At 52.6% G+C, this 23,296-nt stretch overlaps 1 protein-coding gene and 1 long non-coding RNA gene across 2 annotated transcripts in view; both read left to right on the forward strand.

The window, feature by feature from the left end:
• The first annotated feature begins 320 nt into the window (after window positions 1-320).
• Window positions 321-1,208, forward strand: LOC142271879 (uncharacterized). The gene is made up of 2 exons (XR_012736855.1): window positions 321-408; window positions 598-1,208. It is a non-coding gene; the product is annotated as an uncharacterized LOC142271879 (long non-coding RNA).
• Window positions 1,209-11,835: 10,627 nt separating this feature from the next.
• LOC142271880 (fatty acyl-CoA hydrolase precursor, medium chain-like) overlaps window positions 11,836-23,296 on the forward strand; it is a 40,065-nt gene continuing 28,604 nt past the window's right edge. Inside the window, exon 1 of the mRNA XM_075332486.1 lies at window positions 11,836-11,942. Coding sequence (XP_075188601.1) covers window positions 11,879-11,942 — 64 coding nt within the window. The 5' untranslated portion in view covers window positions 11,836-11,878. The remainder of the gene's footprint in view (window positions 11,943-23,296) is intronic.

The following is a 23,296-nucleotide window of genomic DNA, read 5'->3' on the forward strand; positions in this document are numbered from 1 at the left end:
GTGACTGATTCTGCTTTTCTTGTTTCCGCTTCTGTTCTCGGTCGGTGACTGATTCTGCTTTTCTTGTTTCCGCTTCTGTTCTCGGTCGGTGACTGATTCTGCTTTTCTTTTCCGCTTCTGTTCTCGGTCGGTGACTGATTCTGCTTTTCTTGTTTCCGCTTCTGTTCTCGGTCGGTGACTGATTCTGCTTTTCTTGTTTCCGCTTCTGTTCTCGGTCGGTGACTGATTCTGCTTTTCTTTTCCGCTTCTGTTCTCGGTCGGTGACTGATTCTGCTTTTCTTGTTTCCGCTTCTGTTCTCGGTCGGTGACTGATTCTGCTTTTCTATTCCTCTCAGGAGCGGCCACCGAAGAAGAGAAGGATCTGAGCAAAGTGGTGATGAAATATTGGGCCAACTTTGCCCGCAGCGGGTAAGACGTGAGCGGTGTATATTCCAGGAGAGGGGTGCGGAGGGGGGGCACTGTGCTGGTGGAAGGGTCCACTTCAGTCCTCACTCCCCCCCCCCCCCCTCCTCCCAGCCCATGTGACCCCATCGCTGCCCGTCCTCCAGTTCTGCGCTGAGGTTGATGTTTTCCCTCTTTCTCCCTCGCTGTCCCCAGTGACCCCAATGGGCCGGGCCTGGCGCACTGGCCGCAGTATGATGAGGAGGAAGATTACATGGAGATCAACCTGAGGCCGAGCGTCGCACAACAGCTGAAGGCGGGAAAGTATGACTTCTGGACCAGAGTGCTCCCCGCCAAGATGCAGGCGCACACCGAGCTGTAGCCACCGCCACGTCCGCTCCTGAAGAAGTTCTATAAGATGCACTGAACCCCCGGATCACCCCTGCTGACTGTTTCCACTGACCCTCCCTAGCGCTCCTGTCATGCAGGGGGGCAATTAATTATTGTACAGGTGACTGAACAAACCTGGTGTAACGATCTTACTAACTAAACTGCAGACCCCGAATAGCAGAGAACGGGGGGAGACTGCAGGTGAGCAGCAGAACAGTGAGTTCAGCTCTGGACTCTTCACATAGGATGTATAATGGGGGATAGTGACGCTCCGGCTCTAACACTCGTCCTGATCCTGTCCGTCTCGTGTGGCTCCCGGCTGAGGCCTGTATGGGTCAGGGTCTGCTGGGAGTTGTAGTTCCTGACGGTCACTGACCGGGGCCGTACTGTGAGAAGTAATTACCGCTGGACGTCCTTCATTAAATCACTCACCTGTTCTGTGTCTGCTCCACTCGCACCTTTCTTCTGACCTCCTGAGATCAGGCGTCCGGACCACCAGTCAGCCCCCCTCGCCGGATCCACAACGGTACACCAGAGCTGGGGGGGGGGCAGCACCATGGTATCAGACAGACCCCCCCCCCCCCCCCCCCCGTGAATGCAGCAGGGGTCCACACTCTCTCTTTTGTACTGTGATTAGTGGGGTCCAGGGGGTTGTGGGGGGGTGGGCTCCAGTGATCGCAGTTGTCATCCTGCTCCGCTTCCCAGTGCATGTAGCACCATTAATGCTTTATGGCCTTAGGATGCTGAGCAGAGATTACCGTCTAATGGTGGTGCGGTGAGAAACAAGCCCGCTGGCCCCGAACACTCCGCGCAGGGGCCCATCCCCACGAGCCCGCTGGCCCCGAACACTCCGCACAGGGGCCCATCCCCATGAGCCCGCTGGCTCCGAACACTCCGCACAGGGGCCCATCCCCACGAGCCCGCTGGCCCCAAACACTCCGCACAGGGGCCTATCCCCACGGGCCCGCTGGCCCCGAACACTCCGCACAGGGGCCCATCCCCACGAGCCCGCTGGCCCCGAACACTCCGCACAGGGGCCCATCCCCACGAGCCTGCTGGCCCCGAACACTCCGCACAGGGGCCCATCCCCACGAGCCCGCTGGCCCCGAACACTCCGCACAACGGCTCATCCCCACGAGCCCGCTGGCCCCGAACACTCTGCACAGGGGCCTATCCCCACGAGCCTGCTGCCCCCGAACACTCTGCACAGGGGCCCATCCCTGTGAGCTTGCTGGCCCCGAACACTCCGCACAGGGGCCGATCCCCACGAGCCCGCTGGCTCCGAACACTCCGCACAGGGGCCGATCCCCACGAGCCCGCTGGCTCCGAACACTCCGCACAGGGGCCGATCCCCACGAGCCCGCTGGCTCCGAACACTCCGCACAGGGGCCGATCCCCACGAGCCCGCTGCCTCCGAACACTCCGCACAGGGGCCGATCCCCACGAGCCTGCTGCCTCCGAACACTCCGCACAGGGGCCCATCCCCACGAGCCCGCTGCCCCTGAACACTGCACAGGGGCCCATCCCCGCAAGCCCGCAGCCCCCGAACACTCCGCACAGGGGCCCATCCCCACGAGCCCGCTGGCCCCGAACACTCCGCACAACGGCTCATCCCCACGAGCCCGCTGGCCCCGAACACTCTGCACAGGGGCCCATCCCCACGAGCCTGCTGCCCCCGAACACTCTGCACAGGGGCCCATCCCTGTGAGCTTGCTGGCCCCGAACACTCCGCACAGGGGCCGATCCCCACGAGCCCGCTGCCTCCGAACACTCCGCACAGGGGCCGATCCCCACGAGCCCGCTGCCTCCGAACACTCCGCACAGGGGCCCATCCCCACGAGCCCGCTGCCCCTGAACACTGCACAGGGGCCCATCCCCGCAAGCCCGCAGCCCCCGAACGCTCCGCACAGGGGCCCATCCCCGCGAGCCCGCAGCCCCCGAACACTCCGCACAGGTGCCCATCACCACGAGCCCGCTGCCCCCGAACACTCCGCACATCACTACCAGCCCGCTGCCCCTGAACACTCCGCACAGGGGCCCAAGCCCGCAGCCTCAGCACATCACCACGAGCCTGCTGTCCCCGAACACTCCGCACAGGGGCCCATCCCCACGAGCTTGCTACCCCCGAACACTCCGTACAGGGGCCCATCACCACCAGCCCGCTACCCCCGAACACGGGATCAGTAATGTAATGTATGTACACACAGTGACTGCACCAGCAGAATAGTGAGTGCAGCTCTGGAGTATAATACAGGGGGTAACTCAGGATCAGTAATGTATGTACACAGTGACTGCACCAGCAGAATAGTGAGTGCAGCTCTGGAGTATAATACAGGAGGTAACTCAGGATCAGTAATGTAATGTATGTACACAGTGACTGCCCCAGCAGAATAGTGAGTGCAGCTCTGGAGGATAATACAGGAGGTAACTCAGGATCAGTAATGTATGTACACAGTGACTGCACCAGCAGAATAGTGAGTGCAGCTCTGGAGTATAATACAGGAGGTGACTCAGGATCAGTAATGTAATGTATGTACACAGTGACTGCACCAGCAGAATAGTGAGTGCAGCTCTGGGGTATAATTCAGGAGGTAACTCGGGAGCAGTAATGTAATGTATGTACACAGTGACTGCACCAGCAGAATAGTGAGTGCAGCTCTGGAGTATAATACAGGAGGTAACTCAGGATCAGTAATGTAATGTACACAGTGACTGCACCAGCAGAATAGTGAGTGCAGCTCTGGAGGATAATACAGGAGGTAACTCAGGATCAGTAATGTATGTACACAGTGACTGCACCAGCAGAATAGTGAGTGCAGCTCTGGAGTATAATACAGGAGGTGACTCAGGATCAGTAATGTAATGTATGTACACAGTGACTGCACCAGCAGAATAGTGAGTGCAGCTCTGGAGTATAATACAGGAGGTAACTCAGGATCAGTAATGTATGTACACAGTGACTGCACCAGCAGAATAGTGAGTGGAGTGCAGCTCTGGAGTATAATACAGGAGGTAGCTCAGGATCAGTAATGTATGTACACAGTGACTGCACCAGCAGAATAGTGAGTGCAGCTCTGGAGTATAATACAGGAGGTGACTCAGGATCAGTAATGTAATGTATGTACACAGTGACTGCACCAGCAGAATAGTGAGTGCAGCTCTGGAGTATAATACAGGAGGTAACTCAGGATCAGTAATGTATGTACACAGTGACTGCACCAGCAGAATAGTGAGTGCAGCTCTGGAGTATAATACAGGAGGTAACTCAGGATCAGTAATGTATGTACACAGTGACTGCACCAGCAGAATAGTGAGTGCAGCTCTGGAGTATAATACAGGAGGTAACTCAGGATCAGTAATGTATGTACACAGTGACTGCACCAGCAGAATAGTGAGTGCAGCTCTGGAGGATAATACAGGAGGTAACTCAGGATCAGTAATGTATGTACACAGTGACTGCACCAGCAGAATAGTGAGTGCAGCTCTGGAGTATAATACAGGAGGTGACTCAGGATCAGTAATGTAATGTATGTACACAGTGACTGCACCAGCAGAATAGTGAGTGCAGCTCTGGAGTATAATACAGGAGGTAACTCAGGATCAGTAATGTATGTACACAGTGACTGCACCAGCAGAATAGTGAGTGCAGCTCTGGGGTATAATACAGGAGGTAATTGGATGCATTTTAGAATATATGCGTGTTGTGGGGTGAATGTTGGGGGTAGTGGTTGCTCTTGTCTCCAGCTCCTTGTGGTCTCTGACATACGGGGGGAGCTTTGTTGCTGCAGTCTGTGGGTAATGTAATGTGCGTCTGTCTGTAACCGGATTAGTGGAGGAGTATTTTGGGGGTACAGATGAACCCGCAGAGCTGAGATCCCGGCTCCTGGACTGTGTGATCTCTTGTCCTCCCACGAAGTTGTCACCGCACCCTGAAAAAAAAACACTCAATAAAGATCCTTCAGCTCCAAGTGATTTTAAAGAAAAGCTCCTACTGCAATGGTGTAACGCTGGGGTCCGGGCAGAGTCCGTGCCTCGGTGCCGCTGGGGTCCGGGCAGAGTCGGTGCCGCTGGGATCCGGGCAGAGTCGGCGCCTCGGTGCCGCTGGGGTCCGGGCAGAGTCGGTGCCGCTGGGGTCCGGGCAGAGTCGGTGCCGCTGGGGTCCGGGTAGAGTCGGTGCCTCGGCGCCGCTGGGGTCCGGGCAGAGTCGGCGCCGCTGGGGTCCGGGCAGAGTCGGCGCCGCTGGGGTCCGGGCAGAGTCGGCGCCGCTGGGGTCCGGGCAGAGTCGGCGCCGCTGGGGTGCGGGCAGAGTCGGCGCCGCTGGGGTCCGGGCAGAGTCGGCGCCGCTGGGGTCCGGGCAGAGTCGGCGCCGCTGGGGTCCGGGCAGAGTCGGCGCCGCTGGGGTCCGGGCAGAGTCGGCGCCGCTGGGGTGCGGGCAGAGTCGGTGCCGCTGGGGTCCGGGCAGAGTCGGTGCCGCTGGGGTCCGGGCAGAGTCGGAGCCGCTGGGGTCCGGGCAGAGTCGGAGCCGCTGGGGTCCGGGCAGAGTCGGCGCCTCGGTCTTGTTCGGTGCAGCCGCACATTTCGCTGTTGGAATAAGAGGTCATCCATTCGGGAGGCGCCGTCTTGTTCTGACTTTTCCTCGGCTGTGATGTTTTCTGTACACAAGAACCTGTTCTGTGATAAGGAGCGGCCGGTTACTCCTCGCCTCCAGGTTGTCGCCTCGAGCCTCGGCCCGGGGTGCGGCGTCCGACCTGGAGCATCCGGAGAGGTCACAGCTGATAGAGATTTATACAAAACTGCATACAACATTCACAGTGGAGGAAATAAGTATTGGATCCCTGCTGATCGTGTAAGTTTCCCACTGACACAGACATGAACATTCTGTAATTTTAGGTCACTTGTAACAGTGAGAGAATATCCAAAATAAAATCCAGAAAATCCCATTGTATAAATGTATTTGCATTTTGCAGAGAGTAATAAGTATTGGATCCCTCCGGCAGCAAGACTTAATACTTGGTGGTCGTCCCCTTGTTGGCCCCAGCAGTCAGGCGGTTTTTGTAGATGATGAGGTTTCATGTCGGGAGGATTTTGCTCCTCTCCTCTTTGCAGATCATCTGTCACTTAGTGACTCGGGGCTTCAGCTCCTCCATAGGTTTTCTATGGGATTCAGGTATGAAGACTGGCTAGGCCTTCTTCAGACGGGCCGGCTGCACGTGTGCCTTCAGACGGGCCGGCTGCACGTGGGCCTTCTTCAGACGGGCCGGCTGCACGTGTGCCTTCAGACGGGCCGGCTGCACGTGGGCCTTCTTCAGACGGGCCGGCTGCACGTGGGCCTTCTTCAGACGGGCCGGCTGCACGTGGGCCTTCTTCAGACGGGCCGGCTGCACGTGGGCCTTCTTCAGACGGGCCGGCTGCACGTGGGCCTTCTTCAGACGGGCCGGCTGCATGTGTGCCTTCAGACGGGCCGGCTGCACGTGGGCCTTCTTCAGACGGGCCGGCTGCACGTGGGCCTTCTTCAGACGGGCCGGCTGCACGTGGGCCTTCTTCAGACGGGCCGGCTGCACGTGGGCCTTCTTCAGACGGGCCGGCTGCACGTGGGCCTTCTTCAGATGGGCAGGCTGCACGTGGGCCTTCTTCAGACGGGCCGGCTGCACGTGGGCCTTCTTCAGACGGGCCGGCTGCACGTGGGCCTTCTTCAGACGGGCCGGCTGCACGTGGGCCTTCTTCAGACGGGCCGGCTGCACGTGGGCCTTCTTCAGACGGGCCGGCTGCACGTGGGCCTTCTTCAGACGGGCCGGCTGCACGTGAGCCTTCTTCAGACGGGCAGTCTGCACGTGGGCCTTCTTCAGACGGGCAGTCTGCACGTGGGCCTTCTTCAGACGGGCCGGCTGCACGTGGGCCTTCTTCAGACGGGCAGTCTGCACGTGGGCCTTCTTCAGACGGGCAGTCTGCACGTGGGCCTTCTTCAGACGGGCAGGCTGCACGTGGGCCTTCTTCAGACGGGCAGGCTGCACGTGGGCCTTCTTCAGACGGGCAGGCTGCACGTGGGCCTTCTTCAGACGGGCAGGCTGCACGTGGGCCTTCTTCAGACGGGCAGACTGCACGTGGGCCTTCTTCAGACGGGCAGACTGCACGTGGGCCTTCTTCAGATGGGCCGGCTGCATGTGGGCCTTCTTGAGCAGTGGGACTTGCAGGGACTGCAGCATTTTAAGCCATTACGGTGTAATGTGTTACCAGTGGTTTTCTTGGTGACAGTGGTCCCAGCTGCTTCCCGCTCAGTAACAAGTTCCCTCCTTGTAGTTTTCGGCTGATCTCTCACCTTCCTCATGATCCTGGAGACCACACGGGGTGAGATTTTGCCCCAGATCGATGGCGAGTGACACTCATTTTGTATTTATTATATTTTCTTACTATTGCACCAGCAGTTTCTCCTTCTCACCAGCGTCTTACATGTGGTTTTGTAGCTCATTCCAGCCTTGTGCAGGTCTATGGTCATCTCCATTCCAGGCTTGTGCAGGTCTATGGTCTTCTCCATTCCAGCCTTGTGCAGGTCTATGATCTTCTCCATTCCAGCCTTGTGCTGGTCTATGATCTTCTCCATTCCAGCCTTGTGCGGGTCTATGATCTTCTCCATTCCAGCCTTGTGCGGGTCTATGGTCATCTCCATTCCAGCCTTGTGCGGGTCTATGGTCTTCTCCATTCCAGCCTTGCGCGGGTCTATGGTCTTCTCCATTCCAGCCTTGCGCGGGTCTATGGTCTTCTCCATTCCAGCCTTGCGCGGGTCTATGGTCTTCTCCATTCCAGCCTTGCGCGGGTCTATGGTCTTCTCCATTCCAGCCTTGCGCGGGTCTATGGTCTTCTCCATTCCAGCCTTGCGCGGGTCTATGGTCTTCTCCATTCCAGCCTTGCGCGGGTCTATGGTCTTCTCCATTCCAGCCTTGCGCGGGTCTATGGTCTTCTCCATTCCAGCCTTGCGCGGGTCTATGGTCTTCTCCATTCCAGCCTTGTGCAGGTCTATGGTCTTGCCCCTGACACTCTGGCCGCCCATGTTGTAGAGGTTAGTCTGATTAATAGTGTGTGGACAGGAGGCTTTATACAGGGGACAATGGAAGAGCCGTCTGTAATGCAGGGAACGAGGGGATTAGGATCGGCTAATGTCTGTAGCCAGAACTCTTAATGGTTGGTCGGGATCCAATACTTATTTCTCTCTGCAAAATGCAAATTTATATAATTTATACAATATTTATACAATGTGATTTTCTGGATTTTATTTTGGATATTTATCTCTCACTGTTAAAATTAACCTAAAATTATAGACTGTTCATGTCTGTGTCAGTGGGAAAACTTAAATCAGCAGGGATCCAATACTTATTACTTCACTGTACTGCTTTAAAGAAAAGGGGTCAGACATAATATATAACAGCAGGCTGAGGGATACAATGTCAGTGTTACAGTACAGACTGACACGCGCTATACATTTATACATACAACAGGTCTGAGACTGGAAAAGTCTTGTTTTTTTTTTTACACATTTCGCTGCTTCGGTTTTAGCGCTGGAGAAATGTTGACTGTGTCCGGCCGCCGTGTCCTGGGAGGCTGTAGGAGGGGAAAAAGCGCAATAGGGTCTTACCCGGTATGAGGGTGGACAGACGAGACAAATACACTCACCTGGTGCGGGGGTGCCAGTCACAACCCCTATATTAGCTTGAGAGTGCCCGGAGGTTCAGCAGCAGCCCCGAAACAGATGTAACATATAAGCATAAAAAAGAAAACAAGTTTATGCCGCGCTAGAAACCACAGATGCTGCAGATGAAAAGATTCCGTTTATTTTACAGGTCTACACAATTCAGAGACATCTCCGTCTCCTTCCTCAGGAAAAAGAAATAATTTATTTTTATACTTATATGATTTTATACTTATATATTGTCCTGGGAAGGGCAGAGTCTGGAGGAATCGGGGGCAGAGTCTGGAGGAATCGGGGGCAGAGTCTGGGGGAATCGGGGGGCAGAAGTCTGGAGGAATCGGGGGCAGAGTCTGGAGGAATCGGGGGCAGAGTCTGGAGGAATCGGGGGCAGAGTCTGGAGGAATCGGGGGCAGAGTCTGGAGGAATCGGGGGCAGAGTCTGGAGGAATCGGGGGCAGAGTTTGGAGGAATCGGGGGCAGAAGTCTGGAGGAATCGGGGGCAGAAGTCTGGAGGAATTGAGGGAAGAAGTCTGGAGGAATCGGGGGCAGAGTCTGGAGGAATCGGGGGCAGAGTCTGGAGGAATCGGGGGCAGAGTCTGGAGGAATCGGGGGCAGAGTCTGGAGGAATCGGGGGCAGAGTTTGGAGGAATCGGGGGCAGAAGTCTGGAGGAATCGGGGGCAGAGTCTGGAGGAATCGGGGGCAGAAGTCTGGAGGAATCGGGGGCAGAGTCTGGAGGAATCGGGGGCAGAAGTGTGGAGGAATCGGGGGCAGAAGTGTGGAGGAATCGGGGGCAGAGTCTGGAGGAATCGGGGGCAGAAGTCTGGAGGAATCGGGGGCAGAAGTGTGGAGGAATCGGGGGCAGAGTCTGGAGGAATCGGGGGCAGAAGTGTGGCGGAATCGGGGGCAGAAGTGTGGAGGAATCGGGGGCAGAGTCTGGAGGAATCGGGGGCAAAAGTGTGGAGGAATCGGGGGCAGAAGTGTGGAGGAATCGGGGCAGAGGAGTGGAGGAATCGGGGGCAGAGGTGTGGAGGAATCGGGGGCAGAGTTTGGAGGAATCGGGGGGCAGAGTGTGGAGGAATCGGGGGGTAGAGTTTGGAGGAATTGGGGGGCAGAGTTTGGAGGAATCGGGGGGCAGAGTCTGGAGGAATCGGGGGCAGAGTCTGGAGGAATCGGGGGCAGAGTCTGGAGGAATCGGAAGCAGAGTCTGGAGGAATCGGGGGCAGAGTCTGGAGGAATCGGGGGTAGACTCTGGAGGAATCGGTGGCAGAGTCTGGAGGAATCGGGGGCAAAGTCTGGAGGAATCGGGGGCAGAAGTCTGGAGGAATCGGGGGCAGAAGTCTGGAGGAATCGGGGGCAGAGTCTGGAGGAATCGGGGGCAGAGTCTGGAGGAATCGGGGGCAGAGTCTGGAGGAATCGGGGGCAGAGTCTGGAGGAATCGGGGGCAGAAGTCTGGAGGAATCGGGGGCAGAGTCTGGAGGAATCGGGGGCAGAGTCTGGAGGAATCGGGGGCAGAGTCTGGAGGAATCGGGGGCAGAGTCTGGAGGAATCGAGGGCAGAGTCTTGAGGAATCGGGGGCAGAAGTCTGGAGGAATCGGGGGCAGAGTCTGGAGGAATCGGGGGCAGAGTCTGGAGGAATCGGGGGCAGAAGTGTGGAGGAATCGGGGGCAGAGTCTGGAGGAATCGGGGGCAGAAGTGTGGAGGAATCGGGGGCAGAAGTCTGGAGGAATCGGGGGCAGAAGTGTGGAGGAATCGGGGGCAGAAGTGTGGAGGAATCGGGAGCAGAAGTCTGGAGGAATCGGGGGCAGAAGTGTGGAGGAATCGGGGGCAGAGTCTGGAGGAATCGGGGGCAGAAGTGTGGCGGAATCGGGGGCAGAAGTGTGGCGGAATCGGGGGCAGAGTCTGGAGGAATCGGGGGCAGAGTCTGGAGGAATCGGGGGCAAAAGTGTGGAGGAATCGGGGGCAGAAGTGTGGAGGAATCGGGGCAGAGGAGTGGAGGAATCGGGGGCAGAGGTGTGGAGGAATCGGGGGCAGAGGTGTGGAGGAATCGGGGGGTAGAGTTTGGAGGAATCGGGGGTAGACTCTGGAGGAATCGGTGGCAGAGTCTGGAGGAATCGGGGGCAGAAGTCTGGAGGAATCGGGGGCAGAGTCTGGAGGAATCGGGGGCAGAAGTCTGGAGGAATCGGGGGCAGAAGTCTGGAGGAATCGGGGGCAGAGTCTGGAGGAATCGGGGGCAGAGTCTGGAGGAATCGGGGGCAGAGCTGGGAATATTTTGTCTTTACAGAAACTTCATGTATTTGTCAATAAATGTAACAACTTGTGGAATGTTTATATTATCAGTTTCCATAGAAACGCCAGTCTCAGCTGTATCCCATTAGCAGGTGCACGGGGTGTGCGGTGTGCGGTGTGTGGTGTGTGTGTGGTGTGTGTGTGTGTGTGTGTGTGTGTGTGTGTGGGGGGGGGGGGGGGTGTGTGTGTGGTGTGTGTGTGTGTGTGTGTGTGTGTGGGGGGGGGGTGTGTGTGGTGTGTGTGTGTGGTGTGTGTGGTGTGCGGTGTGTGGTGTGCGGTGTGTGGTGTGTGTGTGTGGTGTGTGTGGTGTGTGTGTGTGTGTGGGGGGGGGGGGGGGGTGTGTGTGTGTGGTGTGTGTGTGTGTGTGTGTGTGTGTGGGGGGGGGGGGGGTGTGTGTGTGGTGTGTGTGTGTGTGGTGTGTGTGGTGTGTGTGTGTGGTGTGTGTGGTGTGCGGTGTGTGGGTGTGCGGTGTGTGGTGTGTGTGTGTGTGGTGTGTGTGGTGTGTGTGGTGTGTGTGGTGTGTGTGGTGTGTGTGTGTGGTGTGTGTGGTGTGTGGTGTGTGGTGTGTGCGGTGTGCGTGTGGTGTGTGTGTGTGTGTGTGTGGTGTGTGTGGTGTGTGGTGTGTGTGGTGTGTGTGGTGTGTGGTGTGTGTGGTGTGTGTGGTGTGTGTGTGTGGTGTGTGCGGTGTGTGTGTGGTGTGTGGTGTGTGTGTGTGGTGTGTGTGGTGTGTGGTGTGTGTGGTGTGTGTGGTGTGTGTGTGTGTGTGTGTGGTGTGTGTGGTGTGTGGTGTGTGGTGTGTGGTGTGTGGTGTGTGTGGTGTGTGGTGTGTGGTGTGCGGTGTGCGGTGTGTGTGTGGTGTGTGTGGTGTGTGGTGTGTGTGGTGTGCTGTGTGTGGTGTGTGGTGTGTGTGGTGTGTGGTGTGTGTGCGGTGTGTGTGGGGGGGGGGATCCTTCCACAGCTGCAGCTCCGGCACATGTTCACCTGCACTCTGTCAGTAGTGAAGCCGCTGTCATGGTAACCACACACAATTGACACTGCCACCTGCCAATCAGAAGGCCAGCTGTAGCTCCGCCTCCATAGAAAGTCTCTGCTCAGAGCGGCCGCTCCTCAGTCCGGAGATCAGCAGAGACCACAACCACCATGAGCGGCGCTGTGCTGAGGGTCGTGGCGCTGTGCAGCCTGGGGCTGGGGGTCCTGGGGTCAGGTGAGCACAGCACAATCAGGGGGCACCAAACAGAAAAGGGCAGTCTACGGGTAGACCAAATATGCTCTGCGGGGTCCTCTCTCTCCCCTGTAGAGTGTAAGCTCTTATGGTCAGTGGGGTCCTCTCTCTCTCCTGTAGAGTGTAAGCTCTTATGGTCAGTGGGGTCCTCTCTCCTGTAGAGTGTAAGCTCTTATGGTCAGCGGGGTCCTCTCTCTCTCCTGTAGAGTGTAAGCTCTTATGGTCAGTGGGGTCCTCTCTCTCTCCTGTAGAGTGTAAGCTCTTATGGTCAGTGGGGTCCTCTCTCTCTCCTGTAGAGTGTAAGCTCTTATGGTCAGTGGGGTCCTCTCTCTCTCCTGTAGAGTGTCAGCTCTTATGGTCAGTGGGGTCTTCTCTCTCCTGTAGAGTGTAAGCTCTTATGGTCAGTGGGGTCCTCTCTCCTGTAGAGTGTAAGCTCTTATGGTCAGTGGGGTCCTCTTTCTCTCCTGTAGAGTGTAAGCTCTTCTGGTCAGTGGGGTCCTCTCTCTCTCCTGTAGAGTGTAAGCTCTTATGGTCAGTGGGGTCCTCTCTCTCTCCTGTAGAGTGTAAGCTCTTATGGTCAGTGGGGTCCTCTCTCTCTCCTGTAGAGTGTAAGCTCTTATGGTCAGTGGGGTCCTCTCTCTCCTGTAGAATGTAAGCTCTTATGGTCAGTGGGGTCCTCTCTCTCCTGTAGAATGTAAGCTCTTATGGTCAGTGGGGTCCTCTCTTTCCTGTAGAGTGTAAGCTCTTATGATCAGTGGGGTCCTCTCTCTCTCCTGTAGAGTGTGAGCTCTTATGGTCAGTGGGGTCCTCTCTCTCCTGTAGAATGTAAGCTCTTATGGTCAGTGGGGTCCTCTCTTTCCTGTAGAGTGTAAGCTCTTATGATCAGTGGGGTCCTCTCTCTCCTGTAGAGTGTGAGCTCTTATGGTCAGTGGGGTCCTCTCTCTCCTGTAGAGTGTGAGCTCTTATGGTCAGTGAGGTCCTCTCTCTCCTGTAGAGTGTAAGCTTTTATGGTCAGTGAGGTCCTCTCTCTCCTGTAGAGTGTAAGCTCTTATGGTCAGTGAGGTCCTCTCTCTCCTGTAGAATGTAAGCTCTTATGGTCAGCGGGGTCCTCTCTCTCCTGTAGAGTGTAAGCTCTTATGGTCAGCGGGGTCCTCTCTCTCCTGCAGAATGTAAGCTCTTATGGTCAGTGGGGTCCTCTCTTTCCTGTAGAGTGTAAGCTCTTATGGTCAGCGGGGTCCTCTCTCTCCTGTAGAGTGTAAGCTCTTATGGTCAGCGGGGTCCTCTCTCTCCTGTAGAGTGTAAGGTCTTATGGTCAGCGGGGTCCTCTCTCTCCTGTAGAGTGTAAGCTCTTATGGTCAGCGGGGTCCTCTCTCTCCTGTAGAGTGTAAGCTCTTATGGTCAGTGGGGTCCTCTCTCTCATGTAGAGTGTAAGCTCTTATGGTCAGTGGGGTCCTCTCTCTCCTGTAGAGTGTAAGGTCTTATGGTCAGCGGGGTCCTCTCTCTCCTGTAGAGTGTAAGCTCTTATGGTCAGTGGGGTCCTCTCTCTCATGTAGAGTGTAAGCTCTTATGGTCAGTGGGGTCTTCTCTCCCCTGTAGAGTGTAAGCTCTTGGGGTCAGCAAGGTGTTCAGTATGGTCATGGATTGGTGGTTTCTCTGGATGTACAGCTCTTGGGTATAGGTTGGTGCTATAGACATAAAGGTGCAGCAATGTCCCCGGGGCACAGATAACAGGCTGCTGACGTTGCGGTATCTCACAGGTATGTTACAAAGGTTGTTGATGTTCTCGGCAATCAGTGGATGATTATCGGCGCTCGCCCGTTAGGTCACATGATCTGTTTTTTTCCACTTTTTCTTCCATTCGCCACGTGCTCTGCAATCTTCAGTGTCTGCACTATTTGTCGGATACATTGTGTGCAGTGTTCTCTCCTCTATCACTATGTGCTGCAGAGTATCGGGCGTTCTCTGATACATTGTGTGCAGTGTTCTCTCCTCTATCACTATGTGCTGCAGAGTATCGGGCGTTCTCTCCTCTATCACTAAGTGCTGCAGAGTATCGGGTGTTCTCTGATACATTGTGTGCAGTGTTCTCTCCTCTATCACTATGTGCTGCAGAGTATCGGGTGTTCTCTGATACATTGTGTGCAGTGTTCCCTCCTCTATCACTATGTGCTGCAGAGTATCGGGTGTTCTCTGATACATTGTGTGCAGTGTTCTCTCCTCTATCACTATGTGCTGCAGAGTATCGGGTGTTCTCTGATACATTGTGTGCAGTGTCCTCTCCTCTATCACTATGTGCTGCAGAGTATCGGGTGTTCTCTGATACATTGTGTGCAGTGTTCCCTCCTCTATCACTATGTGCTGCAGAGTATCGGGCGTTCTCTGATATATTGTGTGCAGTGTTCTCTCCTCTATCACTATGTGCTGCAGAGTATCGGGCGTTCTCTGATACATTGTGTGCAGTGTTCTCTCCTCTATCACTATGTGCTGCAGAGTATCGGGCGTTCTCTGATATATTGTGTGCAGTGTTCTCTCCTCTATCACTATGTGCTGCAGAGTATCGGGCGTTCTCTGATACATTGTGTGCAGTGTTCTCTCCTCTATCACTATGTGCTGCAGAGTATCGGGCGTTCTCTGATACATTGTGTGCAGTGTTCTCTCCTCTATCACTATGTGCTGCAGAGTATCGGGCGTTCTCTGATACATTGTGTGCAGTGTTCTCTCCTCTATCACTATGTGCTGCAGAGTATCGGGCGTTCTCTGATACATTGTGTCCTGTGTTCTCTCCTCTATCACTATGTGCTGCAGAGTATCGGGCGTTCTCTGATACATTGTGTCCTGTGTTCTCTCCTCTATCACTATGTGCTGCAGAGTATCGGGTGTTCTCTGATACATTGTGTCCTGTGTTCTCTCCTCTATCACTATGTGCTGCAGAGTATCGGGCGTTCTCTGATACATTGTGTGCAGTGTTCTCTCCTCTATCACTATGTGCTGCAGAGTATCGGGTGTTGTCTGATACATTGTGTGCAGTGTTCTCTCCTCTATCACTATGTGCTGCAGAGTATCGGGTGTTCTCTGATACATTGTGTGCAGTGTTCTCTCCTCTATCACTATGTGCTGCAGAGTATCGGGTGTTCTCTGATACATTGTGTGCAGTGTTCTCTCCTCTATCACTATGTGCTGCAGAGTATCGGGTGTTCTCTGATACATTGTGTCCTGTGTTCTCTCCTCTATCACTATGTGCTGCAGAGTATCGGGTGTCCTCTGATACATTGTGTGCTGTGTTCTCTCCTCTATCACTATGTGCTGCAGAGTATCGGGCGTTCTCTGATACATTGTGTGCAGTGTTCCCTCCTCTATCACTATGTGCTGCAGAGTATCGGCTGTTCTCTGATACATTGTGTGCTGTGTTCTCTCCTCTATCACTATGTGCTGCAGAGTATCGGGTGTTCTCTGATACATTGTGTGCAGTGTCCTCTCCTCTATCACTATGTGCTGCAGAGTATCGGGCGTTCTCTGATACATTGTGTGCAGTGTTCTCTCCTCTGTCACTATGTGCTGCAGAGTATCGGCTGTTCTCTGATACATTGTGTGCTGTGTTCTCTCCTCTATCACTATGTGCTGCAGAGTATCGGGTGTTCTCTGATACATTGTGTGCAGTGTCCTCTCCTCTATCACTATGTGCTGCAGAGTATCGGGCGTTCTCTGATACATTGTGTGCAGTGTCCTCTCCTCTATCACTATGTGCTGCAGAGTATCGGGTGTTCTCTGATACATTGTGTGCAGTGTTCTCTCCTCTATCACTATGTGCTGCAGAGTATCGGGTGTTCTCTGATACATTGTGTGCAGTGTTCTCTCCTCTATCACTATGTGCTGCAGAGTATCGGGTGTTCTCTGATACATTGTGTGCAGTGTTCTCTTCTCTATCACTATGTGCTGCAGAGTATCGGGTGTTCTCTGATACATTGTGTGCAGTGTTCTCTCCTCTATCACTATGTGCTGCAGAGTATCGGGTGTTCTCTGATACATTGTGTGCAGTGTTCTCTCCTCTATCACTATGTTCTGCAGAGTATCGGGTGTTCTCTGATACATTGTGTGCAGTGTTCTCTCCTCTATCACTATGTGCTGCAGAGTATCGGGCGTTCTCTGATACATTGTGTGCTGTGTTCTCTCCTGTATCACTATGTGCTGCAGAGTATCGGGCGTTCTCTGATACATTGTGTGCTGTGTTCTCTCCTCTATCACTATGTGCTGCAGAGTATCGGGCGTTCTCTGATACATTGTGTGCAGTGTTCTCTCCTCTATCACTATGTGCTGCAGAGTATCGGGTGTTCTCTGATACATTGTGTGCAGTGTTCTCTCCTCTATCACTATGTGCTGCAGAGTATCGGGCGTTCTCTGATACATTGTGTGCAGTGTTCTCTCCTCTATCACTATGTGCTGCAGAGTATCGGCTGTTCTCTGATACATTGTGTGCAGTGTTCTCTCCTCTATCACTATGTGCTGCAGAGTATCGGGTGTTCTCTGATACATTGTGTGCAGTGTCCTCTCCTCTATCACTATGTGCTGCAGAGTATCGGGTGTTGTCTGATACATTGTGTGCAGTGTTCTCTCCTCTATCACTATGTGCTGCAGAGTATCGGGTGTTGTCTGATACATTGTGTGCAGTGTCCTCTCCTCTATCACTATGTGCTGCAGAGTATCGGGCGTTCTCTGATACATTGTGTGCAGTGTTCTCTCCTCTATCACTATGTGCTGCAGAGTATCGGGCGTTCTCTGATACATTGTGTGCAGTGTTCTCTCCTCTATCACAATGTGCTGCAGAGTATCGGGTGTTCTCTGATACATTGTGTGCAGTGTTCTCTCCTCTATCACTATGTGCTGCAGAGTATCGGGTGTTCTCTGATACATTGTGTGCAGTGTTCTCTCCTCTATCACTATGTGCTGCAGAGTATCGGGTGTTCTCTGATACATTGTGTGCAGTGTTCTCTCCTCTATCACTATGTGCTGCAGAGTATCGGGCGTTCTCTGATACATTGTGTGCAGTGTTCTCTCCTCTATCACTATGTGCTGCAGAGTATCGGGCGTTCTCTGATACATTGTGTGCAGTGTTCTCTCCTCTATCACTATGTGCTGCAGAGTATCGGGTGTTCTCTGATACATTGTGTGCAGTGTTCTCTCCTCTATCACTATGTGCTGCAGAGTATCGGGTGTTCTCTGATACATTGTGTGCAGTGTTCTCTCCTCTATCACTATGTGCTGCAGAGTATCGGGTGTTCTCTGATACATTGTGTGCAGTGTTCTCTCCTCTATCACTATGTGCTGCAGAGTATCGGGCGTTCTCTGATACATTGTGTGCAGTGTTCTCTCCTCTATCACTATGTGCTGCAGAGTATCGGGTGTTCTCTCCTCTATCACTATGTGCTGCAGAGTATCGGGTATTCTCTGATACATTGTGTGCAGTGTTCTCTCCTCTATCACTATGTGCTGCAGAGTATCGGGTGTTCTCTGATACATTGTGTGCAGTGTTCTCTCCTCTATCACTATGTGCTGCAGAGTATCGGGTGTTCTCTGATACATTGTGTGCAGTGTTCTCTCCTCTATCACTATGTGCTGCAGAGTATCGGGTGTTGTCTGATACATTGTGTGCAGTGTTCTCTCCTCTATCACTATGTGCTGCAGAGTATCGGGTGTTCTCTGATACATTGTGTGCAGTGTTCTCTCCTCTATCACTATGTGCTGCAGAGTATCGGGTGTTCTCTGATACATTGTGTGCAGTGTTCTCTCCTCTATCACTATGTGCTGCAGAGTATCGGGCGTCCTCTGATACATTGTGTCCAGTGTTCTCTCCTCTATCACTATGTGCTGCAGAGTATCGGGCGTTCTCTGATACATTGTGTGCAGTGTTCTCTCCTCTATCACTATGTGCTGCAGAGTATCGGGTGTTCTCTGATACATTGTGTGCAGTGTTCCCTCCTCTATCACTATGTGCTGCAGAGTATCGGGTGTTCTCTGATACATTGTGTGCAGTGTTCCCTCCTCTATCACTATGTGCTGCAGAGTATCGGGCGTTCTCTGATACATTGTGTGCTGTGTTCTCTCCTCTATCACTATGTGCTGCAGAGTATCGGGTGTTGTCTGATACATTGTGTGCAGTGTTCTCTCCTCTATCACTATGTGCTGCAGAGTATCGGGTGTTCTCTGATACATTGTGTGCAGTGTTCTCTCCTCTATCACTATGTGCTGCAGAGTATCGGGCGTTCTCTCCTTTATCACTATGTGCTGCAGAGTATCGGGTGTTCTCTGATACATTGTGTGCAGTGTTCTCTCCTCTATCACTATGTGCTGCAGAGTATCGGGCGTTCTCTGATACATTGTGTGCAGTGTTCCCTCCTCTATCACTATGTGCTGCAGAGTATCGGGCGTTCTCTGATACATTGTGTGCAGTGTTCTCTCCTCTATCACTATGTGCTGCAGAGTATCGGGCGTTCTCTGATACATTGTGTCCTGTGTTCCCTCCTCTATCACTTTGTGCTGCAGAGTATCGGGTGTTCTCTGATACATTGTGTGCAGTGTTCTCTCCTCTATCACTATGTGCTGCAGAGTATCGGGTGTTCTCTGATACATTGTGTGCTGTGTTCTCTCCTCTATCACTATGTGCTGCAGAGTATCGGGCGTTCTCTGATACATTGTGTGCAGTGTTCCCTCCTCTATCACTATGTGCTGCAGAGTATCGGCTGTTCTCTGATACATTGTGTGCTGTGTTCTCTCCTCTATCACTATGTGCTGCAGAGTATCGGGTGTTCTCTGATACATTGTGTGCAGTGTCCTCTCCTCTATCACTATGTGCTGCAGAGTATCGGGCGTTCTCTGATACATTGTGTGCAGTGTCCTCTCCTCTATCACTATGTGCTGCAGAGTATCGGGTGTTCTCTGATACATTGTGTGCAGTGTTCTCTCCTCTATCACTATGTGCTGCAGAGTATCGGGTGTTCTCTGATACATTGTGTGCAGTGTTCTCTCCTCTATCACTATGTTCTGCAGAGTATCGGGTGTTCTCTGATACATTGTGTGCAGTGTTCTCTCCTCTATCACTATGTGCTGCAGAGTATCGGCTGTTCTCTGATACATTGTGTGCAGTGTTCTCTCCTCTATCACTATGTGCTGCAGAGTATCGGGTGTTCTCTGATACATTGTGTGCAGTGTCCTCTCCTCTATCACTATGTGCTGCAGAGTATCGGGTGTTGTCTGATACATTGTGTGCAGTGTTCTCTCCTCTATCACTATGTGCTGCAGAGTATCGGGTGTTGTCTGATACATTGTGTGCAGTGTCCTCTCCTCTATCACTATGTGCTGCAGAGTATCGGGCGTTCTCTGATACATTGTGTGCAGTGTTCTCTCCTCTATCACTATGTGCTGCAGAGTATCGGGCGTTCTCTGATACATTGTGTGCAGTGTTCTCTCCTCTATCACTATGTGCTGCAGAGTATCGGGTGTTCTCTGATACATTGTGTGCAGTGTTCTCTCCTCTATCACTATGTGCTGCAGAGTATCGGGTGTTGTCTGATACATTGTGTGCAGTGTTCTCTCCTCTATCACTATGTGCTGCAGAGTATCGGGTGTTCTCTGATACATTGTGTGCAGTGTTCTCTCCTCTATCACTATGTGCTGCAGAGTATCGGGTGTTCTCTGATACATTGTGTGCAGTGTTCTCTCCTCTATCACTATGTGCTGCAGAGTATCGGGCGTTCTCTGATACATTGTGTGCAGTGTTCTCTCCTCTATCACTATGTGCTGCAGAGTATCGGGCGTTCTCTGATACATTGTGTGCAGTGTTCTCTCCTCTATCACTATGTGCTGCAGAGTATCGGGCGTTCTCTGATACATTGTGTGCAGTGTTCTCTCCTCTATCACTATGTGCTGCAGAGTATCGGGTGTTCTCTCCTCTATCACTATGTGCTGCAGAGTATCGGGTATTCTCTGATACATTGTGTGCAGTGTTCTCTCCTCTATCACTATGTGCTGCAGAGTATCGGGTGTTCTCTGATACATTGTGTGCAGTGTTCTCTCCTCTATCACTATGTGCTGCAGAGTATCGGGCGTTCTCTGATACATTGTGTGCAGTGTTCTCTTCTCTATCACTATGTGCTGCAGAGTATCGGGTGTTCTCTCCTCTATCACTATGTGCTGCAGAGTATCGGGTGTTGTCTGATACATTGTGTGCAGTGTTCTCTCCTCTATCACTATGTGCTGCAGAGTATCGGGTGTTCTCTGATACATTGTGTGCTGTGTTCTCTCCTCTATCACTATGTGCTGCAGAGTATCGGGCGTCCTCTGATACATTGTGTCCAGTGTTCTCTCCTCTATCACTATGTGCTGCAGAGTATCGGGCGTTCTCTGATACATTGTGTGCAGTGTTCTCTCCTCTATCACTATGTGCTGCAGAGTATCGGGTGTTCTCTGATACATTGTGTGCAGTGTTCCCTCCTCTATCACTATGTGCTGCAGAGTATCGGGCGTTCTCTGATACATTGTGTGCTGTGTTCTCTCCTCTATCACTATGTGCTGCAGAGTATCGGGTGTTGTCTGATACATTGTGTGCAGTGTTCTCTCCTCTATCACTATGTGCTGCAGAGTATCGGGTGTTCTCTGATACATTGTGTGCAGTGTTCTCTCCTCTATCACTATGTGCTGCAGAGTATCGGGCGTTCTCTCCTTTATCACTATGTGCTGCAGAGTATCGGGTGTTCTCTGATACATTGTGTGCAGTGTTCTCTCCTCTATCACTATGTGCTGCAGAGTATCGGGCGTTCTCTGATACATTGTGTGCAGTGTTCCCTCCTCTATCACTATGTGCTGCAGAGTATCGGGCGTTCTCTGATACATTGTGTGCAGTGTTCTCTCCTCTATCACTATGTGCTGCAGAGTATCGGGTGTTCTCTGATACATTGTGTGCAGTGTTCCCTCCTCTATCACTTTGTGCTGCAGAGTATCGGGTGTTCTCTGATACATTGTGTGCAGTGTTCTCTCCTCTATCACTATGTGCTGCAGAGTATCGGGCGTTCTCTGATACATTGTGTGCAGTGTTCCCTCCTCTATCACTATGTGCTGCAGAGTATCGGGCGTTCTCTGATACATTGTGTGCAGTGTTCTCTCCTCTATCACTATGTGCTGCAGAGTATCGGGCGTTCTCTGATACATTGTGTGCAGTGTTCCCTCCTCTATCACTATGTGCTGCAGAGTATCGGGTGTTCTCTGATACATTGTGTGCAGTGTTCTCTCCTCTATCACTATGTGCTGCAGAGTATCGGGCGTTCTCTGATACATTGTGTGCAGTGTTCCCTCCTCTATCACTTTGTGCTGCAGAGTATCGGGTGTTCTCTGATACATTGTGTGCAGTGTTCTCTCCTCTATCACTATGTGCTGCAGAGTATCGGGCGTTCTCTGATACATTGTGTGCAGTGTTCTCTCCTCTATCACTATGTGCTGCAGAGTATCGGGTGTTCTCTGATACATTGTGTGCAGTGTTCTCTCCTCTATCACTATGTGCTGCAGAGTATCGGGTGTTCTCTGATACATTGTGTGCAGTGTTCTCTCCTCTATCACTATGTGCTGCAGAGTATCGGGTGTTCTCTGATACATTGTGTGCAGTGTTCTCTCCTCTATCACTATGTGCTGCAGAGTATCGGGCGTTCTCTGATACATTGTGTGCAGTGTTCTCTCCTCTATCACTATGTGCTGCAGAGTATCGGGTGTTCTCTGATACATTGTGTGCAGTGTTCCCTCCTCTATCACTATGTGCTGCAGAGTATCGGGTGTTCTCTGATACATTGTGTGCAGTGTTCTCTCCTCTATCACTATGTGCTGCAGAGTATCGGGCGTTCTCTGATACATTGTGTGCAGTGTTCCCTCCTCTATCACTATGTGCTGCAGAGTATCGGGTGTTGTCTGATACATTGTGTGCAGTGTTCTCTCCTCTATCACTATGTGCTGCAGAGTATCGGGTGTTCTCTGATACATTGTGTGCAGTGTTCCCTCCTCTATCACTATGTGCTGCAGAGTATCGGGTGTTCTCTGATACATTGTGTGCAGTGTTCCCTCCTCTATCACTATGTGCTGCAGAGTATCGGGTATTCTCTGATACATTGTGTGCAGTGTTCTCTCCTCTATCACTATGTGCTGCAGAGTATCGGGTGTTCTCTGATACATTGTGTGCAGTGTTCTCTCCTCTATCACTATGTGCTGCAGAGTATCGGGCGTTCTCTGATACATTGTGTGCAGTGTTCTCTCCTCTATCACTATGTGCTGCAGAGTATCGGGTGTTGTCTGATACATTGTGTGCAGTGTTCTCTCCTCTATCACTATGTGCTGCAGAGTATCGGGCGTCCTCTGATACATTGTGTGCAGTGTTCTCTCCTCTATCACTATGTGCTGCAGAGTATCGGGTGTTCTCTGATACATTGTGTGCTGTGTTCTCTCCTCTATCACTATGTGCTGCAGAGTATCGGGCGTTCTCTGATACATTGTGTGCTGTGTTCTCTCCTCTATCACTATGTGCTGCAGAGTATCGGGCGTTCTCTCCTCTATCACTATGTGCTGCAGAGTATCGGGTGTTCTCTGATACATTGTGTGCTGTGTTCTCTCCTCTATCACTATGTGCTGCAGAGTATCGGGCGTTCTCTGATACATTGTGTGCAGTGTTCTCTCCTCTATCACTATGTGCTGCAGAGTATCGGGCGTTCTCTCCTCTATCACTATGTGCTGCAGAGTATCGGGTGTTCTCTGATACATTGTGTGCTGTGTTCTCTCCTCTATCACTATGTGCTGCAGAGTATCGGGTGTTCTCTGATACATTGTGTGCAGTGTTCTCTCCTCTATCACTATGTGCTGCAGAGTATCGGGTGTTCTCTGATACATTGTGTGCAGTGTTCTCTCCTCTATCACTATGTGCTGCAGAGTATCGGGCGTTCTCTGATACATTGTGTGCAGTGTTCTCTCCTCTATCACTATGTGCTGCAGAGTATCGGGTGTTCTCTGATACATTGTGTGCAGTGTTCTCTCCTCTATCACTATGTGCTGCAGAGTATCGGGCGTTCTCTGATACATTGTGTGCAGTGTTCTCTCCTCTATCACTATGTGCTGCAGAGTATCGGGCGTTCTCTGATACATTGTGTGCAGTGTTCTCTCCTCTATCACTTTGTGCTGCAGAGTATCGGGCGTTCTCTGATACATTGTGTGCAGTGTTCTCTCCTCTATCACTATGTGCTGCAGAGTATCGGGTGTCCTCTGATACATTGTGTGCAGTGTTCTCTCCTCTATCACTATGTGCTGCAGAGTAT

This window comes from Anomaloglossus baeobatrachus, unplaced genomic scaffold (genome assembly GCF_048569485.1).
Source record: "Anomaloglossus baeobatrachus isolate aAnoBae1 unplaced genomic scaffold, aAnoBae1.hap1 Scaffold_3399, whole genome shotgun sequence".
NCBI classification, from domain to species: Eukaryota; Metazoa; Chordata; class Amphibia; order Anura; family Aromobatidae; genus Anomaloglossus; species Anomaloglossus baeobatrachus.